The sequence below is a fragment of the Equus przewalskii genome, chromosome 32, assembly GCF_037783145.1.
Source record: "Equus przewalskii isolate Varuska chromosome 32, EquPr2, whole genome shotgun sequence".
NCBI classification, from domain to species: Eukaryota; Metazoa; Chordata; class Mammalia; order Perissodactyla; family Equidae; genus Equus; species Equus przewalskii.
In genome coordinates this window covers 4106913-4126719 of record NC_091862.1, presented here as the reverse complement: position 1 = coordinate 4126719, position 19807 = coordinate 4106913, and the positions used below count along the sequence as shown (strand labels likewise).

The window sequence follows — 19807 nt, the reverse complement described above, 5'->3', positions numbered from 1 at the left end:
TTTCAAATCTGTGCATGACGTAGAAAGGAGTCGATAAGGACGAGGGGTGTTGATGCATGCGATTTTTTTTTTTTTAATATTCATGCTTTGACATTTTGGGATCTTGTGTAGGAGAAGTAAGTGGGAGGCAAGAGGAAGCCAGAAATCAAGTGAACAAGCTTAAAGGGGCTGAAAAATAAACTATGATCTCAATAGAAAACAATAAAAACACAACAATAGGATTACCTCAACCACAAAGTAGGGCCACTGACAATTAATTAAATGGCATATCGGTAAATTCTGACTTATTTTTAAATTTCATTTTTGAATAGGTAATAAGTTATGCCATTAAAAAAATCAAAAAATATAGGAGTCGGCCCGGTGGCACAGTGGTTAAGTTCACATGTTCTGCTTTGGCTGCCCGGGGTTCGCCAGTTCAGATCCCGGGTGTGGACCTATGCACTGCTTAGCAAGCCATGCTGTGGCAGGCGTCCCACATATAAACCAGAGGAAGATGGGCACAGATGTTAGCTCGGGACCAGCCTTCCTCGGCAAAAAAGAGGAGGATTCATGGCAGCTGTTAGCTCAGGGTTAATCTTCCTCAAAAAAAAAAAAAAATCAAAAATCATAAAAAGGTATACACGGAAAGTCTCTAACTCTTGCTCTGCCATTTCCCCAGTTCTCACTCCCCTTAGCCAAGAAAGCATTGTCAACGCCTTCTTTTGAGTCCTGCTCCGTTTCTTCACGCAATTACAAACAAATACAAGTATACACTTTCTTTGCCCTTTCTACCACAAGAGTGTGTGTGCACGTGTGTATATTGCTTTACACTTTGCTTGTTGCACACAGCAATGGATCTGGAAGATGTTTAGTACGTTAGTTTCACTGCTGAAAATTTTACTCAGCCAGGCCACTAGGGAGAGAACTTTGGGGGCTTTCCAATGCTCTCTTTCCAACAATGCTGCAATGTATTAATTGCTTGCTAAGCCTTTTTTGCCCAGGTGTGAGTATATCTGAATGATAAATTCCCAGAAGTAAGAATTATTAGTTTAAAGGGTCCAAGCATTTTAGTATTGATCGACACTGCCGAATTGCCCTCTTCAGGGGCTGGACCAATTGATACTGCAGCCAGGAATGTACAAGAGTACCTGGTTCCTCACAGAATTGCCAATAGTGTGTTAAAAAGTTTAATAATGTTGGGGGCCAGACTGGTTGCATAGTGGTTAAGTTCACGTGCTCTGCTTCGGTGGCCCGGGGTTTACCAGTTCAGGTCCTGGGCACAGATGTATGCATCACTCATCAAGCCATGCTGTGGCAGCATCCCACATACAAAATAGAGGAAGACTGGCACAGATGTTAGCCTAGCAACAATCTGCCTCAAGCAAAAAGAGGAAGATTGACAACAGATGTTAGCTCAGGGCCAATCTTCCTTACCAAAAAAAACCCCAAAAACAACAAACAAAAAAGAAGTTTAATAAATTTTTGCAAATCTGACAGGTGAAAATGGGACCACGGTGTTATTTTAAATTGCATTTAGTTTATCATGAATGAACTCGAGCCTCTTTTCATTTTCTAAAGAGCCATTTACTTCTCCCTTTCTAGGCACTGTCTGTTCATCTCCTTTGACTATTTTTTATTGGGTGGTTCTTTTGCTTAACCATTTCTAGGAGCTTTCATATGTTAGGAAGGTTAGCCCTAGGCTGGGATATGAGCTGTAAATGTTTTTTCCTAGGGCAGATGTTCAAGAACTAGCAGCTGTTTGGTGCTGCTGGAGCTTAAAAAGCACCATAGACGGAGCAGAAAGGCAGGGTGGGGGAAGTCACTTCCCAGGAGCTTTACCAGAAGATATTAGGTCTTTGCTTATGGTACTTAGGGCCATAAAAAGGTTTTCTTTTAATGCAGATGAATTTATCCATCTTTTTTTGTTTCCTTTTGGATTCTGAGTCACATTTGAATTCTCTCTCCACTCCAAGGCTAGAAAGGAATTTCCTCATTTTTTTTTTCTTTCTATGGTTTCTTTTTTTATATGTTTAAAGATATGATCCATCTGGAATTTATCCTGGAGGTACAGTAAAAGATATGATCTAGTTTTTTTTTTTCCTAGATGGCTCCCTAGTTGCCCCAAATGATGTATCCAACAGCCTGTCTTTACTCCTGCTATACAAGATGACAGTTTTAAAATATACTAAATTCCTTTATAGCTCTGGGTCTGTTTTCAGACTCTCCTACTCTGTGGCATTGATTTATCCATCTATTCACATGCCAGTATCACATTGTTTTAATTGTTGAGGTTTTATAACTAGGTCTTTAATCTGCCTTGAAATAATTAGATAGTCTATTTAATCACGAGACACGAAAAGTATTATCCTAAAAAGGCATGATGACGGCTGAGACAAGAATGTTTTTTAAATGTAAACTTCTGGTCCTGGGACAAAAGAAAAAAATTTGAAAATGTACGTAATCTTGATAGCAATGATGTAAAACACAATTATCAAATCTAGGAAGCCACAGTAATCAAGCCCTTTTGGAAATCATTTTAGATGTTTATTTTGGAAGCAACTAAAACTATAATACAGAAACACATAATTACATCCTGTACAAATAAGTACAACTTGAGTTCCACATACGCATGACGCTTTTTTCCAGCAGAGTGACCTGCTCTTCATGCAAAACTGCTTCTTACACAGTACTTACCAGCTTTAAAAAGTCCAAATATGCTCATATTTTTACAAATAATTCATCATATCCAAACACATGGCATTGTTTCAACGCAATAAGCAACGCTTTCTCTTTGCTAGTCTAGAAAACGTTTTCATCAAAGTAAAAAGCTTTTTATCACTGTCTTAGGAAATAGAATGGAAGCATCCAATACACTCTAAACATTTATCTTGTTCTTTTCCATCAACTCCTGATCCTTGCCCCACACTGGGTTCATGATCTGAGCGACTCAGGCACCTGAACATATTGTGTTCTCGGTAACTCAGCAGCCCTGTTCATTGATGACATATAGTGTATTTGGATTACATGAAAAAAAAAAAATGAATCAAATGAAGTTTCAAGCTACGCTAACAAAATTTAACCACCACATTATTTCCTTGGTTCCTTCCTTTTAAAAAAATTAGTATTTTTAAAGGACCCTTTTGACCGTATTCTCCCACTTAAACAGCTTTGCTTACTCACTCATTAGACTTATTGTGCTTGGCAACGTGCTAGGCAGTGAGGTTAAGGAAATGACTAAAACATGCTTTCGGCCCTCAAGGAACACACGGGCTAACGGAAGACACACACAACCGCGGACAAGTACAAGCGCCAGGATCATGGAGGTACACGGGGGACCGTGAGCAAGCCCAGGGAGCAAGGAGAGATTCCAGGGGACACGCCGCTAGCAAGTGGGAGGCAAGGCTCGCCAGTCAGAGGGGACATTGCGACCCAGGGCAGAAGTTCATGAGCTATAAGCAATTGGTCCCTAAAATACATCGAAGGAAGCGGAAGGGGCAAGAGGCAGAGGAGGTCACTGCAGACGAGTCTACAGGAGGGCGCTGAGGATCTCAGACTTCGCCCTATGGGCAACGGGTGCCATTACAGAGTGTTCTGTCCCAACTCTGCACGGCTCTACCAACTGTCATGGTTAAAATGTATCCTAAGTGCCTTTTGTCTTGTCTGTTTCCCTCATTAGACAGCACCTCCTTGAAGGTAAGGAACAGCTCTGTGTGGACATATTCATGACCAACGATTAAGACAGCAACTGGTGCAGAGAAAACACTCAGTAAAGATTTGCATGTTACATGATCTAATTAACGCTGTGCGTTTTTGCACTTCCCACCCATTCCCAATATCAAATTCAAATGACCTCCATACACAACACTTGACCATCTTTCCTTGATCCGCCACACCAGCCTTCTCTTCCACTTCTCTTCTGCGTGAAGCCCTCCCCACCACCAGATCATTCTACTTACTGTTTCCTGAATTCTTCATTGGGGTTTCTACCTTCCGTCCTGGGCGTCTCTTCTATGGGTACACTTCCCCTCATTCAGCAACCGATTCCAAATACTCTTCTTCCCCCCAAACACCACTCAAATTTCATCCTGCTGGGCAATTTTCATCAAGATGTGTGTCGAGGACTTTTAAGGTCCCTGCTCTCTGGTTCAATGTATTTTGTAAATGCAGAGTAGGTGCATTTATTCTTTGCCAGCTCTGCCCTCCAATTCCCTCCAGACACCAACAATGGATTCATCTTCCCAAACTATTGCTTCAACCACGTACCTTTCCTTCTAAAACGTTCTCACTCACACTCATCTAACTGTGGTTACTAATCCATCCTTTCCCTTCTTGGCAGGACCTCCCACATCCACGCTCTCCTCTCCTCTGTGGCCCCGGGGAGCTCATTTCCTGCTCTCCATGTCATCATTCCTCAGGGCTTGCGCTCCGGTTCCGCCCACTCTCAGGTGACCCTAGGGCTGTCCAATCAGGGGAAATGGCTAGATAGGATCTGGTGAAAACACTGTGAATTTCTCACCCGTCCCCTTCTCTCCACCTAAATACTCATCAGCGTCCACACCCATTCTTCCCACGGTTATTTCTGGGGAAACGTTTCCCTCACCATCCACAGCCTCCCACGTCCACTACATTCCACTCCTCCCACCTTCTTGAAGGTTTTGTCCCGTTCTCTTTTTCCTATTTCCTCACACTCCTTTTCCTCAACAAATAAACATTCTCAAGTCAGTCCTCCATAGGGAAAGAGACAGCTTTTATCTCCCTATAGCTATGGGACTCTCTCTCACCTTCTCTAGGGACCAAAACAGCCAGACGTATTTGTCTCCACTGACTCCTTGCCCCATTAAAAATGTGTTTCCATCTCTGCCACTCCACTCCGAATCCCCAGACAGAGTCACTAATGGCATCCTGGCTGCGGTAACTCACTTGATCTCCGGGGCATCTGGCTTCTTCCATCTCGGGCTTCCTCTCTGGAACTCCATGACACATTCTGTTCCATTTCACCTCCTCTCCCTCAGATCACTCCTTCTCAGCGGATCCCATGGTTCTTCTTTCTTCTCCTGCCAGATCTGTCTTCTGCCCTCTTGCCACTCGTACTATTCATTTCAGGTTTCCACACAGGACTCGGCTTCGACTATGATCTGAAGAGTCACAAAGCTAGATCTCTAGTCCAGTTCCCCCTGCAGATTTCCAGAAAGCCGTCTTTTCATTCATCAGACTTTTGTGGAACCACTACACTGCACCCAGCAAGTGTTTATTAACCGATTCCATCTGTATTCCCCTCAAAGTCCTCAACAGTCACGTGAAGCATCCACAGATACCCAACAGGGAGCAGACAATCCCAGGATTCCTTGATTCTCCCGTCTCGATTCATCAACGCTATGATTTCCAGACTTTATTTATCCAACTGTCTTCTTAACATCTCCTCTAAGTTGTGCAGCAGGCATCTCAGACTTAACAGTGCCAAGCAGAACACCTGATTTCTTGCCCACCCCCAAAACGTCCCTCCTCCAGGCATCCCCATCACGTCCCCATCACAGACAGTACAGTTCCCATTTACCCAACTGCTCCGGGTAAAATCCCTCTTGATTCCTCTGTCTTTTTACTCCCCATTTCCAATCTACCTCCACGTCTTCTACACTCTGCCTCCAAATGCCTCCTGAAGCCACATTTCCATGACCGTCACCCTAATCCAGGTCACCATCACCTACCGTCTTGACTACACTAGGCCTCCATGTATTCCATTTCCACTACAGCCCCCTAGATGCACTCAACAAACTGCAGCCAGAATGAGCATCTGAGATCATAAATCACGCGTCACCCATCTGCTTAAACCCTTCCAGTAGCTTCCCCTTGCACGCGGAGTAAGATGCAGTGTTTCCCCCTGCCTTACAAAGCCCTGACCTGGCCTGTTCACCTCTTCTGCTTCCTTCCAGACCACTGTTCTGGTGGCTCCAGCAGCACGGCCCGAATTCTGTTCCTCTAGTCTTTGACCCTCCCTCTGCCTGGGGAGCTCTCTTCCTAACATCCCCATGGCTGGCCCTGCTTGGTCATTTAGACACCAGTGGCACTGCCCCTACTCGGAGAGACCTTCACAGACCACCCAAACTACACACAGGAGCTACACAGTCAACTCTCAATCTTAATTCACCCCATAGCTCTTGTGATATTTGCTATTTTTTGTTCGTATGTTTGAGGGTTAGTGTCTATACCACTAGAGTGTAGGCATCACACAAGCAGAAATCCCCGGTACAAGTGACAAGGTCTGACACAGAGTAGGTGCTCCATTCTGATACTTCCCTTCTAATATTTCTTTTCTCTGAACAAGGAACTACCCCCCCCCACACACACACACACACACCCCGGACTTTCCGATCCAGAAACTAAGGAGCCATCTGCCCCTATCCTATCCAGTGAGCCAGTCCTGTTCAGATTACCTGCAACCTAGCGCTCCTGGTCTCCCTCGACTTGTCCTGAGCGTGGCTGGGTTCAAGTCCCACCTCTTCTCGTCTGGAGGATTACTCTGCCACAGATGTCAGCCCTCTGCCTCCAGTCACACGGAAGCCCAGTTCCACCACGGAAGGTGGTCTTCCTCCCGTTCTCCTTCACCTCTCTGTGTATAGTCCTTCAAAGGAGTTCACTGGAAAGGGTAACTGTAATATCCTTCCATTAGCCCACAAGAACCCTCTCTCCAGTCTCACCACCCTCTCTCCCCACACCTCACCCCAGGCTAATGGCAGGGTTTTCCCCAGGCTTCTTCTCCTCCAAGCTCAGGCTGGAAGAACCCCTCCACCCTAGAGGCTTGGACCAGCTCCTCTGTGAAACCTTTCCAGGGCCCTCCAACCAGAGGGTACCCCGTTCTCTGTCCCCAGAGCATCTTGTGCTGCCTCTGCCGGACAGTGAGCATGTGTGTAAGCTCTGCCTGTTAGCCGTGGGCTCCCAAGAGGACCAACTCTGAATCATACGGGGTTGAATCCTGGCTCCCTAGGACAGAAGACTCCAGCCCAGGAAGCTGTCATGACTGGCCTTCAATTTCGAAGTTTCTTGAAGACAGGCACCATGTTGTCGGGGGTTTTTTTGTTTCTTTTCATCTTTGAATTTCTAACACAAATATGTAAGGACTTTCCGTATGTGTGTCAACCACTGTTATAGTCTCAGGAAAAGAACCAAAAAAACAAGACAAGCCCCTGCCCTCTGGCTCTCCTGAGCTTGCCTTCTGGAGAGGGCAGACCGGCAGTAAACAAGCAGAGCAATAAATGAGCAGGAGAATTCCAGAAAGTGGTAAGTGCTACAAATAAAACAGGAGTGATGGGCATCTTCTGTTTCCTTTGTAAGACCTGGAGCTCTGGGATCCCTGTGGAGTTTTCCCAGACAGATTTAGAGAATAGATCAGCTGGAGAGTTTGATTTACATTTTAAAAGGAAATTAAAATGTTTTGAATTACAACTAAGAATTTTCCTTTTAAGGGAGAAATATTTCTTTTTCATGAAAATTATTTTTCCCTTCCTTCTCAGGCTGCATGAGCTGTTTTTAAACAAACAGAAATTAACGGTGTCATAATTGGTAAAATGTTCACCACACCATGTTTAACCTGCTTTATACTGAACAAAATCCCAATATTGGCTTAACTATATGGCGCTGAATTTTTTTCCCCATTGAGGTAGAAAAACTTTGATGTGCAAAAATTAACTAAAGTTAATATGTCAGGTTGAGATGACAGAAGACACCTTCTTCTACTGTTTCCACTGATTCTCATTTAAATTTTTAGGGACCATCTTTGTTCACGCAGGTTTTCTGAAATTAAAAGAGGAATTTTGTGAAATTAGAATTAATGAACCTAATTAGTTCCACCCAGTTTAAACAGCTTTGCCCTGTGGATTTGGATCACTCCAGCCAAAAGAGACAGAGACATCGCCATTGACACCTGGTCCTACTCAGGACCTGCATCCTCCTGGCCCGCAGGAAGAAGTCACAGCCTTGCCCGTGGTGTAGGTACCCATATGCATAGTTCAAGTCCTTTGAGGAAAGTTATTATTTTCATCTCCCTGAATTTGCACTGAACAGGTACTCAGTAATTACTTGTGAGTTGGCTGTTAATTGATTTACACCCATTTCTGTTGCTGTGTTTTTGTCCCTCTACAATCTCAGTCCCACCAGGACCGTAAAAATAAGTTAAATGTGAAGTCTAGCGTAGCTGGTATGCATTAAACACATTTGCTCTTAAAAGGGATCCCATTTATCTCAGTTTGTTCAAGGGTTGGCCACACAGTATCTTACATCTCAAGAAAGCGAGCAGGAGTGGCTAGTGAGCCATGTGGAGCATATTCAAAATCCACAATTCCTGGAAACATATTCATTTTCTGTTTTAGATATTTGAGAACTAAACAATAAATTGCAGTCCGAGGAAATATTAGCAGCCTGCATTCACAAATCTCTCCCAGCTCACTTTCCTTGCTTCCTCTCTTCCCTCCATGACCTACAGTGGTCTCCTTTTTCTGTAGCTCTTTGCGTCCTTCAGAGGGGCCGACTGGTGAAACACAGAAACATCTGTAGAGAGATGTGGGAGCATCTGTGACAGCGAGAGGTGGAAGCGACTTCCTGACTTTCCAGTGTCCTTAAGGCTTTACTCTCTGCTCAGCCCCAAAAGTCTATTGTCCACAGGTGTATCTCCTGCACTTCCCATCACAGCACCAAGTGCAGACAAGGTAAGTTGTTCCTTCCAGAAGAATGAATGCAACCCATACTGGCCTATCACAGCATCGCTTCTTTGCTTTCCTTCATACACACTCATGTGCTCACTCACACACACACACACACCCCACTGCAAGGTGGACCTCAAAAAATTCATTCTGGATGGACTGGGGCTCTCCCTGAGTAGGTAGTGTTTTCTATGCTAATCAGCAACTTTAGAGCAATGAAGTGCTGAAGTCTGGTCCCTGAGGACCAGTTCAGAGGTCTGCAATTAAAGGCAGATGGCGGATGACGTCAAACCAGGAAAGGTCTGATAGGGATGGAGAGTGACCACTGACCCCTTCCAGCGCTGTCAGTGCTGAACCTACTTCTAGAAGGATCTCTCTCCTACCGATTGGTGAACTCCCGGACCACAGCCTGGCCAGGGCAGCACCTGGCAGGTGGCAGCAGCTTTCAATAAGCTCGTGCACAACTAAGTGAATCAGTGCATCGGTGTAAACCAAAACGCAGAGCTAAAATACACAAGAATAGAACCAGGATCTTATACCTTCCACACGTGATTTTCTTTGTGATGACGATAAAAACAAAACCCGGCATTTGTACAAGCAATAATTGGAACCAGCAACCTTCACGTGACAACTTGCTTGTCAAATGCAGAGATCCACCAAACTGAAAGGGTAAAAAGGGAACCAACATGCGACAATTAAGACACATCTGTATGCATCTGGGCATTCTTACATTCTTACAGAATCCAGAATTTTTTTTTTTTTTTTTTGCAAAAAGGCTCATTTTTACCGACAAATATTAGAAAAGTCTGCCAAGCTTCAGGTACTTCAGCAATTCACACAAGTGTAGCTTGTCATGCAGCAACAGACAGAAACAAGGACCCCAAAGGTGGGGACTAGAGTGTTAGAGCAGAAACTGGCTGTTGTCCTTGGAGCATCCATCCAGCCTCTTCCCATCTTTTCAGTGAGGCAGGTCCAGTAACAGATTCTGCTTAAAAGCACCTAAGTACTTGCTACCTTAGCACTGTCCCAAAGAAGACTTTTGTAGCCACTTGTTCCTGTTCAAACCCCAAGCCGCTCCCTCCGACTTGATCAGGGGTAAAAAAAAAAAAACAATCCCCCACAATTCTTGAGTGTCTTATGGCTGGCCTGGCTTTTCCTGAGGCTGTGCTTCTCCTGACAGAAGTTTCTGCAGAGTAGGTGGGGTCCCTTCTGCTGGTCCTCTTCCTCTCCAGGTTCTCTGTCTAAGGAAAAGTCTGCCAGGGATCCTTCTAGGACAACTTCACCCCACCTGAGCTGCTCATCTTTACTCCACTCCATAACTTCCAGCACGATGTGCCCCCACCCCAAACAAACTGTAGTTACAACAACATACAAACAGAAACCTCATCGTTTTAGGAAAACGTGTTCCATCCCAACGCCTAAACTCCTAAGTCACCTTAGCACCACTCTCTTCCCAAAACTGTGTTTGTCAGAGGCACCGTGTGGCAGCCTTTGACCCCCGGCCCCCCACCCCACCCCACCCCACCCCACCCCCCTACTCGCTACCAATGGTGAAAAGTAGAAGTTTATTTTTTAAGGGAGGACTTCACAAGGCAGGAGGAAGAGAACAGACAGGAACCGGGTCCTAGGCCAGGCCTGAGGCTTACCCGACACATGTCAGAACTGGCTGAGAACTCCACGCTCTCCTCTCACCTTCAATCCATGGCCAACCCAGGTCCACTTCGGTAAATAAAAATGCCCCTGCCTAATATGCCTAAGGGCTGCAAACGAGCCCCTCACGTCCTGACCACATCCCTCCTCCACTGCGGCATCTAGGAATCAACCAGCATCCTCAGGTTGGGGGCCGGGGGGAGGCAGACACCTGGAAACTGCTGTGCCCATCAGACTAGGGAAGAGTACTGGATGGAGGGGCAGCTGGGATTCCAGGGCCCACACCCGCAGATCAGGTCAAGGGGCAAGGACCAGCAGAGACCGCTGCTGGCCGGAGCCCGCAAGAGAGTGTAGGAGAGGCCGCTGGGCCACTCGGCCACGGGGGACCGACTCGCGTCCTGGAGGCGGGATCGCGGGGTCAGCAGGCCCCGGGCCGCACATGCTCGCACGCCCGGGGGCTGCGCCCCAAAGGCGCCTCGGCGGGCAGTGAGCCCGGACAAGTTCCGGCCACGAGGAGGGGCAGGACCCCCGGTGGCCGGGAGGCGCGGGCCGGCCGGGACTGAGGAGTGAGCGGCAGGTGGGAGCAGGAAGCCGAAACAGCAGCCCTGGAAGAGTCGGCCGGGAGAGGCGCCGCGGAAACGCGGTTCCCAGCGAGCAGCAGACAAAGGCTCGGTGCGCACGCGGTGGACGGTGGCGCCGGAGCCCCGCGCTCAGGGCCGCGAGCAGCCGCGCCCGACCTGGCCGGCGCCAGAGTCGCCCAGTGTCCAGTGGGCGCGACCTCCGGGCCCCCGCGGCGCTCCCACCCGCCCCCGGTCTCCCGTCCTCACCTCGCTCGCCCTCCATCCAAGACAACGGCGACCCCCTCCTCTGCGCACCGGGCGCCTCTTCCTTTAACATCTCCCGCCTCCTGCCTTCCAGCGAACCTCTGCCTTGACTATTCTACTCAGTCTTATCCCCCTCCCCCGTGACACGCCTTCTGCCACCCCTGCTCCAGCGCGCTCTCAGCCCCGCACCCGGGGCTGGGGAGGCGGAGTGGCCGTGGTCGGCCTGGGGGAGACCGGCAGCGCCTAGTCTCCTCCACCTTAACGTCCCGTTGTCCTTCCTTTTACCAACCCGAGCACCAGCCAACCCCCAGGATTTGGAAAAAGAGGACTCTTAGCGGAGGTGCACCCATTTCCACCCGGCTAGTCCATACTCTGGAACAGGGTCAGGCGGGGGTCGCGGGGGGAGATCGGCCTGGGCCCCGACACAGAACCCCGGGGAACCGCGAGTGCCTTCACCTTTGGGAGCGCGTGGCTCGGGGGCCCGGAGCTGCCCTCGCCCAGCCAGGGGACTCAGCGGGCGGACCCCCCAAGCGAAAGGAAGCGCGTGTACTCGAGCCAAGTGTTCCCAGGCTAAAGAGAGAGGAGCCTGGCGTAAATGATCACAGGACTGAGAGTATAAAGACGTGCCCGGCAAGTGTGGCCAGAAACACCACCGCGGGACCCGAGGTGGGCAGCAGGTCCTGTTCTAAACGCCCGGCTACGGGTCACCCTTCCCCCGCACGCACGCGGAGCCTGGGAAACCCCGGTGTCCCGGCGCTGACGGACGCTCCCGCGCGCCACCAAGGTGTCTCCAGCCTCCCGCGCCTCCGGAGAAGCCCGCTGGGCGCTAAACGCCCGGGGCGCACGCATCCTGCCCGCCGCCCATCGCAGGAGGTTCCCTTCCCAGACCTCCACTCCCTCCCCCCCTCCCCGCCCAAACGCGGGAATGTGGAGCCAGGCCACTTACTGGGGCTCAGGAAACACTCGGTCAACCTTCGGAAGCAGCTCGAATTATTAGAAGGTCCATCTTCCATGTCGGAGCCGAAGAGCAGCGAGGACGCGGCGGCGAGGGCGAAGCCGGCGCCTCGGGGCCGCCTCGGAGTTCGGCCGCCGCCGCCTGGGCTGGGGCCGGGGCCGGGGCTGGGGCCAGGGCAGCCCCCGCCGGGGCCCGGGAAGCCGGGGCAGCCCCCGCGGCAGGCGGCCGGGGCGAGCGCGAGCCGGGGCGGCGGCGGCGGCCGGGGCCCGGCGCGGGCTGGGAGCAGCAAACCCTGGAGCGCAGGGGAGAGGAAGAGCCGCCGCCGCCCGCCGCCGCTGCCACCGCCGCCGCGGTGACTACTGCTGGGGGGGACGCTCAAGGGAGCTGCCTCTTGTCCTCCTCCTCCTCCTCCGCCAGCATCGCCGCCGCCTCCTCGAGCTGCCGCTGCGCCCTCCCTTCCTGGGAGACGCACGGGGAGGTGAAAGGCAGAAGAGGAGGGGAGCAGAGAAGGAGGGGGCGGGGGGGGCGGCGGCCAGAAGTAAAAGGAAGATGGAGAGGAGGAGGGGACGGGGGAGGAGAAGGCGAGCGCGAAGGGAGCGCGGGCCGCGACCCAGCCGCCGCCGCCGCGCGCAGGCAGGGCGCCGGGGCCCCCAGCGGGACTGGCGCGGCCTGCGGTGGAGGGGGGCGGGCGCGGGGGCGCGGCGCGCTCGGTCCGGCCGCGGCCAGGCCGCTCGGGGGCCGGGCCCGGGCTCGCTGCGCTCCCCCCGCCGGTGGCGCTGCGCCTGGGCTCCGGGCGGAGTTTGCCGGGGCTGGAACCCGGCTCGTCTCCGGCCGCCGGCAGGGGGGCCTGGGGGCGGGGTGCGAGCGGCTCTTCGGGGCTGGCCATGGCCCTCCTCCTCGGGCCGCGGTGGGGGCAGGCCGCCGGCGGGAGGGGCGCGCCGCGGGCCCGGACTCGGCGGGCTCCGCCCCCACAGGACCTGCCCTCCCCGGCCAGTCGGCCCGAGCGTCGGTCTGGTCCTTCTTCCCGGCTTCCGCGCCCTTCCCGGCCCAGTCTTCACATCGTGTTCCTCTTTGGGTGCGGGAGGACCTCGGGCCCGGGGCGAGTCCCCGGCGGCGGCGCCCGGCTGCTGGCTGGAGTGCACAATCGGCGTGCTCCCGGCCGGGCGAGGGGCGGCGGAGACGCTGCCTGCAAGCGTGGCGTGGTTTGTGCGCGCTCCGGTGGCGGAGCCTCGCCGATGGCTCGAAAGCGGCGGAGAAAAGCGCCGCAGTGCCGCTGCCCGTAGAGGCGGTGGCAGCGGCTGCAGAAGACGCCCACTGGCGGAGCGGGCGCTCCCCACGCCGCCGCCGTCCGCGCCCACGTAGCGCGCCCCGCCGCGACTCGGCCCGGCGGCGCCAGGTCCCCGCACCCTGGCGGCCCTCAGCTGACAGCGTGCGCCCCGGGCCGGAGCGGAAGGGCAGGGGAGCGCCTGAGTCTCTCCGGGGCGTCGTCACATCTGGGTCTGGTGCTCCGGATTCTAAACCTGCAGGCCTGCAGCTGCTCCAGCTGTGAGCTGCTGGGCGAGCCACGTCGGCCTGTCCCTTGCCCGAGCCGAGGAACCCTCCTGGCGGGCCAGCAGCTCCAAGCGAGCTGTGCTCAGAGCTCCCGGAAGGAGGCTTCCAACTCGGACGTTTGGTTGGAGTTTAAATTAACGCATAGTGATTACAATAAACTAAGGTTTAGAGGCTGGTTCATCCACAGGACTCCCTTTGCTATACTCACTTTAAAACAAACTTGGTGTGCACAGCCCCGTTTGCTCCGGTGAGGTCAGAGAATGGAAAGGGCAAACCATGGCTCATAAAAGAAAATGTGTGAGATCATCGCCCCAAAGCTCTGAGGGCCGCCTCGTCTCCTGCAGCTTGCTCGGGACAACACCCCCCCGCCCACTTCCCCAGTTCCGAATCCCGATAGCTGCTACTGCAGGGAAATGTGCCGCCCAATGGGCGCTCAGAACAAGGAGGCGCCAGAAGTTTGGAAAAGTTGGAGCGCCGGAGCGCACAGACGCGCAGGTGTCCGTCTCCCCGCCGGCGCGCGCGCAGCGGAGCCGCCACCGCAAACTGGGTCCGAGTCGAGGGCGGCGGGCCTGCTGCCACCCGGCGGGACGGGCTGTCCAGACTCCCTGGACTAGGTCACCTTCCCAAGAGTGGAGCACGCGCTCCGCAGCGCAGCTTTCGCGAAGGGCAAGGCGGTCACCTGAGCGCGGGGCGTGCGCGGCGCTGCACCCGCTCGGCCGACGCAGGGCACGGGGCCCCCGGCGTCCCCCCGGCCCCGGGGCCATTTCTCGCCTCCCACGTGTTCTTCTCTCCGTCCAGTTCTCAGGTGTTTTTATTTTGAAGTGTGCTCCAGAGTCTTCCCAAGTTTGTGCTTTTCCCCACTCCCATCAGAACATCCCGCAGCGGAAAAGGGCATATTTGTATTTGCACCAAACTGGGCAGATGGGGCGCCCAGGACGCGGGGCGGCTCTACTCTCCCAGCAAAGCCCCCGGGCGTTTCCGCGATTGCCGGGCGGACTCCGAACGTTGCGCTTAGCGGGCGCCAGCCCTGGCACTCATTAGATTGGAATTTCCAAATTTGCGGAACAAGGAAAAGATTCCGGTGACTCTTACCTTACTGAAAGGGCATTTTGCCTTTACTTTTTCTTTTTTCTTTCTTTTTCTTTTTTTCGGGGAAGAAAAAAACTAGAATAATTGAGCAATGCTGGCCAGGCTTCTGCTGCAGGCTCCCGGCTGACGCGTCTGGCTGCGCACACCCGCGCTTGTTACTTCTCTGGGAGTCGCGCGTTTTTGCGCAGGCTGCGGTTTGGGCCCCGCGGGGAGGGTCTCCAGGGCTGCCCACAGGTTTGGGGAGGATGTATTTCTACTCCGAGTGTTTCCTGTTCATTCCTTTACATGCGAAATGTTTCTCCCCGTCGTTTAAGTTTTCTTAGTTGCCTTTTGGGGATCATAAAAGTTCTTTCCAGTTACAAAAAAATTTACATTTAACTTGAATATAAGCCCCCTCTGTACGGGTGCGGGGCGCCAGGCGCCGAGCGGAAAACATCAAATATTTGTTCTCTGAGTCTCTGTTAAATCAGGGCGCAAACTTTAGAATTTTCACTAACCCTTTTCTGGAATCAAACTTCTTTCTGTCTTTCATCCTTCTTTTCTCCAAATGCTTGCTAGAAGGCACACAGTTCCTGGACAAATTAAAAATGACAAAGCATGACAACGGAAAAGGAACAGGTTGAGGAGATGTTTACTGACTATCGATTACATTTGTTAAGTGTTCTCCCTACTCAATATTGGAGTCCACTTCCGTTAATATAAGTCTAATAGGCACTCAGCCACTTTTCCTTTCTTTGTGAAACACTGTTTAGTCAAAGATTTAAATTACAAAAACACAGACACAAAGGCTCTCACTCACCCTGTGTTCAGGTGTTGCAACACCTGTAGAATGTGTTTCTTGTGGATGCTTTTCCTTCTCTTTGAGCTTGTCTGGTGATGTATCAGAAAAGGGAGAAGATTGTCACTAAATATTAGTTACTTCAAACCTTTTATGAATAAACTCAGTGGCCCATAATCAAGAGAACTCTGCATTCTGATAGTCCCCATAAACTTTGCAATTTAGTTATATGTCAAAATGTTATCAGGAAACAGCAGAATTTAAGCACAACTGAAATTATCAGTTGTAACTCCAGGAGCATAGGAAGAACCCTGGCGGAAATTCACACCCCCTACAATGCTCTTCCTGAAATAAACGACGTTCCTGATTCTCAGTTGAGGAAATGCCAGCCTACACCACAAGGAGTAAAAACTAAAAGTATATTAACAGGGAAGTTAACACCAGGAAAATTGCCAAAATTACCATGATCATTACCGGCAGTTCAACATTTTAAAAGTTTATAAAGCATTTGTCTCTGCTCTTTACCAAGGAAAGTGATCAAGAAAGAAGTTTATATTGGTCATGAAACCTTATGTTGGTGGACCTGTGCAACCATAAGTATATTTAAATTCTCCAAACGTTCCTCCATATATTATTTTTAAATCGAATTAATTCTATATTAATTTTAGTATTCTATGCATAACAATTCATTTATAGATGACATGATATCTGCCTGATTATTATCTACTTTGAGTTATATGCTCTTAAAAACATTTTAAAACATGGATCAAAAGTAGAGCCCAAGAAATTTTAAAAATGATGATTTTCCTCATAAAACTATGGAATTTCTTTATGATAATTTAACCATGCACCCCTTTTAATAGTCTCAGAGTTACTTTTACAATAGGTATGGTTAATATTTTACAAATGCTTTGACCAACGTGGAGGCCTTTGTCTTAATTGATTTTATTTTACACCTTTTGACATTAGTACTTACAGCTATAAATTTTATATTGCTACCTGATTCGTGAATAATGTTTTCTCTTTTAAAATGCTAGTAACCTCCCTCTATATAGATATAAAACAAAGTTTCATTAAATGTTAAGCTCATCTACCTATACAGACAAGGTCTATTTTAAAAAACCACTTTCTCTTTACCTTGATTTTAATGTTCATGGCTTATTTAAAAAGCATACTTATCTGAGCAAAATAATTCATAAGCATGTGGCTATTGCCCCCAAGCTCAGTAGAACCATGTGGATTCCACATGTCAGAGTTTTCCATTTAATTGCTAGTAAATTATCAACATATATATAATTCAGCTGCCATATATCACCCAAACTCTCTGCATTCTAATAAGATAATTTCTTCATTATCTAACATGTTAAAAATGAAGTTCAGTGGCCAGGCATTTATTCACACCCTCCCAACTCCACCAGATCCCTCACTATTAGCTCTAAGTTTGTCTTTCCAGGAAACATCCTTCAATTTTCCTCATCCCCAATCCATCACAGCTTTGTGGTCTAGACTCCTGGAGCTCATGTATTTTATCTCCACATACAAATGTGTTGCATTAAATCTCTTCTTAAGAAATTTAACACACAGATAATTTGCAATGACAATCCCATTTTCAACAGCTTGATAGCAGGGGTCCTGCTTCTTTTAACACTTGTAAGCTTTAATAAAGGCCAGTACACAATAGGCACTCAATGATTGCTCTCCTGCATGTCACCTGCATGCCAACTGGTTACACATTTCTATCAGTGTTGATATTAACAAATCTTGACTAAAGGGAGGCACGCATTCTTACAGTATAGTCACAGTCCAGCCTAAAAAAAATGGCGGTTATAATTTCAGTAAGAAAAATATTATTATAAAGGAGACAACCTTGAAAATAGACCAAAGGTGACAAAAACAATTCCATCAGCTACCCTTAATCTTCCTAGATCTTCAGGTTCAATTAAATTGTTATGAATTCAAACAAATTAACTATAAAACATACTACAATTTTATTATTGCTTTACATTATAAAACCACTAAAAACCAGTATGGGTTACATTATTCTTCATTAAAAAACATCAAAATAGTGTTTAGTTTTTCAATGATTTTTTTTTAGATAGCAAGCAGATTGTTAAAACATTAGTATGCCAAATAAATCTTCTTAAGTAGCCATACCTTCTGAAAAAGGGGTTAAGTGTGTTCCCTGATGAATAAGATCCAAGTGGAAATTTTCGTTACTCAAAAGCAAAACATTTAGTTCCCTTCTGAAAATAAGCTCTGCTTAATGGCTGTGGGTGTTTCACCCTGAGGATACTGGTGTTAAAAGTGCTGCTGGGGTTATATAAGCGACCCTAAGTTCTCTGATCACCGTGTGAGCATTAACTCTTATATAACACTGCCCTGTTATGACACAGAACTCCATTTTGAAGATGATGCCGTTAAAAAAATATCAAATCACTTTAGAAACCCACTAAGATTTGTAGAATGCCAAAGCAGTTTTCATTTCTCAAAAACATACAGTTTAGAATATAACCATGAGATCTGGTTAAATAATCAACACTTTCACCAAACTTTTACAAGTCAGATGTATCAATTTCATTTGAGACTGTGTTTCAAGAGTCAAATAAAAGTAGTATGAGAGAATTATATGTATTATATATATACAATAGGCCTAAAAGAAAGAAATACTTCTTTAGCAGAACTGAAGTCCAGTTAAAGAATTTAAGTGGAAAGTGAACATGGAGGGGCATTAGGGATAAAAAATAGGGACTAGGGAGTAGCTTAACTTACTCAACAGGGTATGTCCTTATCTGAACACCTTAGGTACAAATGAGCATAGAGTTTCATGAAAGGTTGCCAAAATTCCTACTGAGTGTGTCCCACCATGATGAGTACCTTCATGTCCACACAAATGATTGCGTGATATTTGAATAGTGTATTGTTAACGAGGTTTGAAATAAGCAGGTCTTCGTCTGTGGCTTGGAAGTCTTTTTCTTGCAAATATTATTTTAGTTTAAAATAATGAGCCTTGACATTTATACAAGGGGTCTGATTCAGTTATGGGAAAAAGAAAAATTGGTGACTCTTACAGAGTTGTCTCAAAACTGAGGATCAAAATGGCTCATTGCATCCAGAGAATTAAATTCCTTTCTATTCATCTCAGAAAAAATAAGCAAGCTATGGCCTGGGGCTCCTAGTTGTGTTGCAGTCTGGACCATGATTGGAAGAGCATTTAAAGGTATGCAGTGGAGGCGGGTTCATTCACATGGGTGAATTGTTCTGACATCAGGCCTTGACTTATAAAGCCAGATTTTCCCCTAAGCTTCTCTTATTAAAAGTGCCCAAAAGAAAAACGAGAGTGAGAGAGAACTTTATGCTGCAACATTCCTGAGCTACTGACATCCATTGCTGCGTCAGCCATGCAGTGCTGGGGCAAATTTTTCAAGGATTTCTATTTGACATTATGGAAGGCCCCTGTCTAGACTATGTCAGCCCTCCTTGCTGGCACACTCACCATCCGGCGTCTGTAAAAGCAACATTTCCATGTGACCTATAACTACAACTTTGTATATTAAATCTTTTGAAATGGACCCTTATGAGAAAAAATAACTCTCAAAAGCCCAAAGATAAGCAGCCTTGTTTTGTAGCCTTTTGTTATTTATATGACTTGACAGAGCACCAGAGAAATTTGCCAACATCTGTCAGATTGGTAGTTTAAGAAAGGGGAAGTTAAGACCATGTATCTTCCATAATCTCTAGACACATTCATTTTGTTTGGTTCAGAAATTGGTGTTTAATAAATTTCTGCTTTTGTGCTGCATTGGTTAATGTTGTAGTCATCAACAAAGGTATGGTCAAAAAAAGTGGAATTTCCTCCCCACGGAGCTCATTTGCGTCCACATGTTGCTCCTGACGTTTAAGCAGTCATTTGATAGCATTTCATTGTTTCACACAGAATAGCCAAGGAGTATGGGAGCTAGTCAAACACGTGGAGGTCACCTGAATTCAAATCTGTTTCTTCACTGACTCCAGGTCACTAGTTAGATTATTACTTTCTAGCTGTGTACATGAAAGTTTACTTTTCTCCTTCTCCTTCTGGCACTCCACGGCGGTAGAGATTTCCATTGGAAGTTTCCAGAAATCCGCACCCAGGAGTCGTGGGCTCCTGGCACATTATTATGTACTATGCCTATTGTTGTTCAGATAATCCTACTTAAGGACCCTTGCCCCCTTCAATAACCACCATCACTGCTATCATTACGAAAAAACAATTATTTAGCATATCAACTCTAGCTGAAAAAATATACTG

The 19807-nt window shown here is 48.4% G+C and overlaps 1 protein-coding gene across 6 annotated transcripts in view; it reads right to left on the bottom strand.

Moving 5' to 3' along the window:
* PDE10A (phosphodiesterase 10A) overlaps nt 1-19807 on the bottom strand; it is a 538749-nt gene that overhangs the window by 231255 nt on the left and 287687 nt on the right. Inside the window, exon 1 of one of the 6 annotated variants that reach the window (XM_070603238.1) lies at nt 12093-13070. The exons of 3 other annotated variants lie outside the window; for them this stretch is intronic. In XM_070603238.1, the coding sequence (XP_070459339.1) occupies nt 12093-12987 (895 nt within the window). In that variant the 5' untranslated portion in view covers nt 12988-13070. Of the gene's footprint in view, nt 1-11149; nt 11235-12092; nt 13071-19807 lie in introns of those variants that run through there. 2 more of the 6 variants (XM_070603237.1, XM_070603241.1) reach the window with 2 other exon arrangements.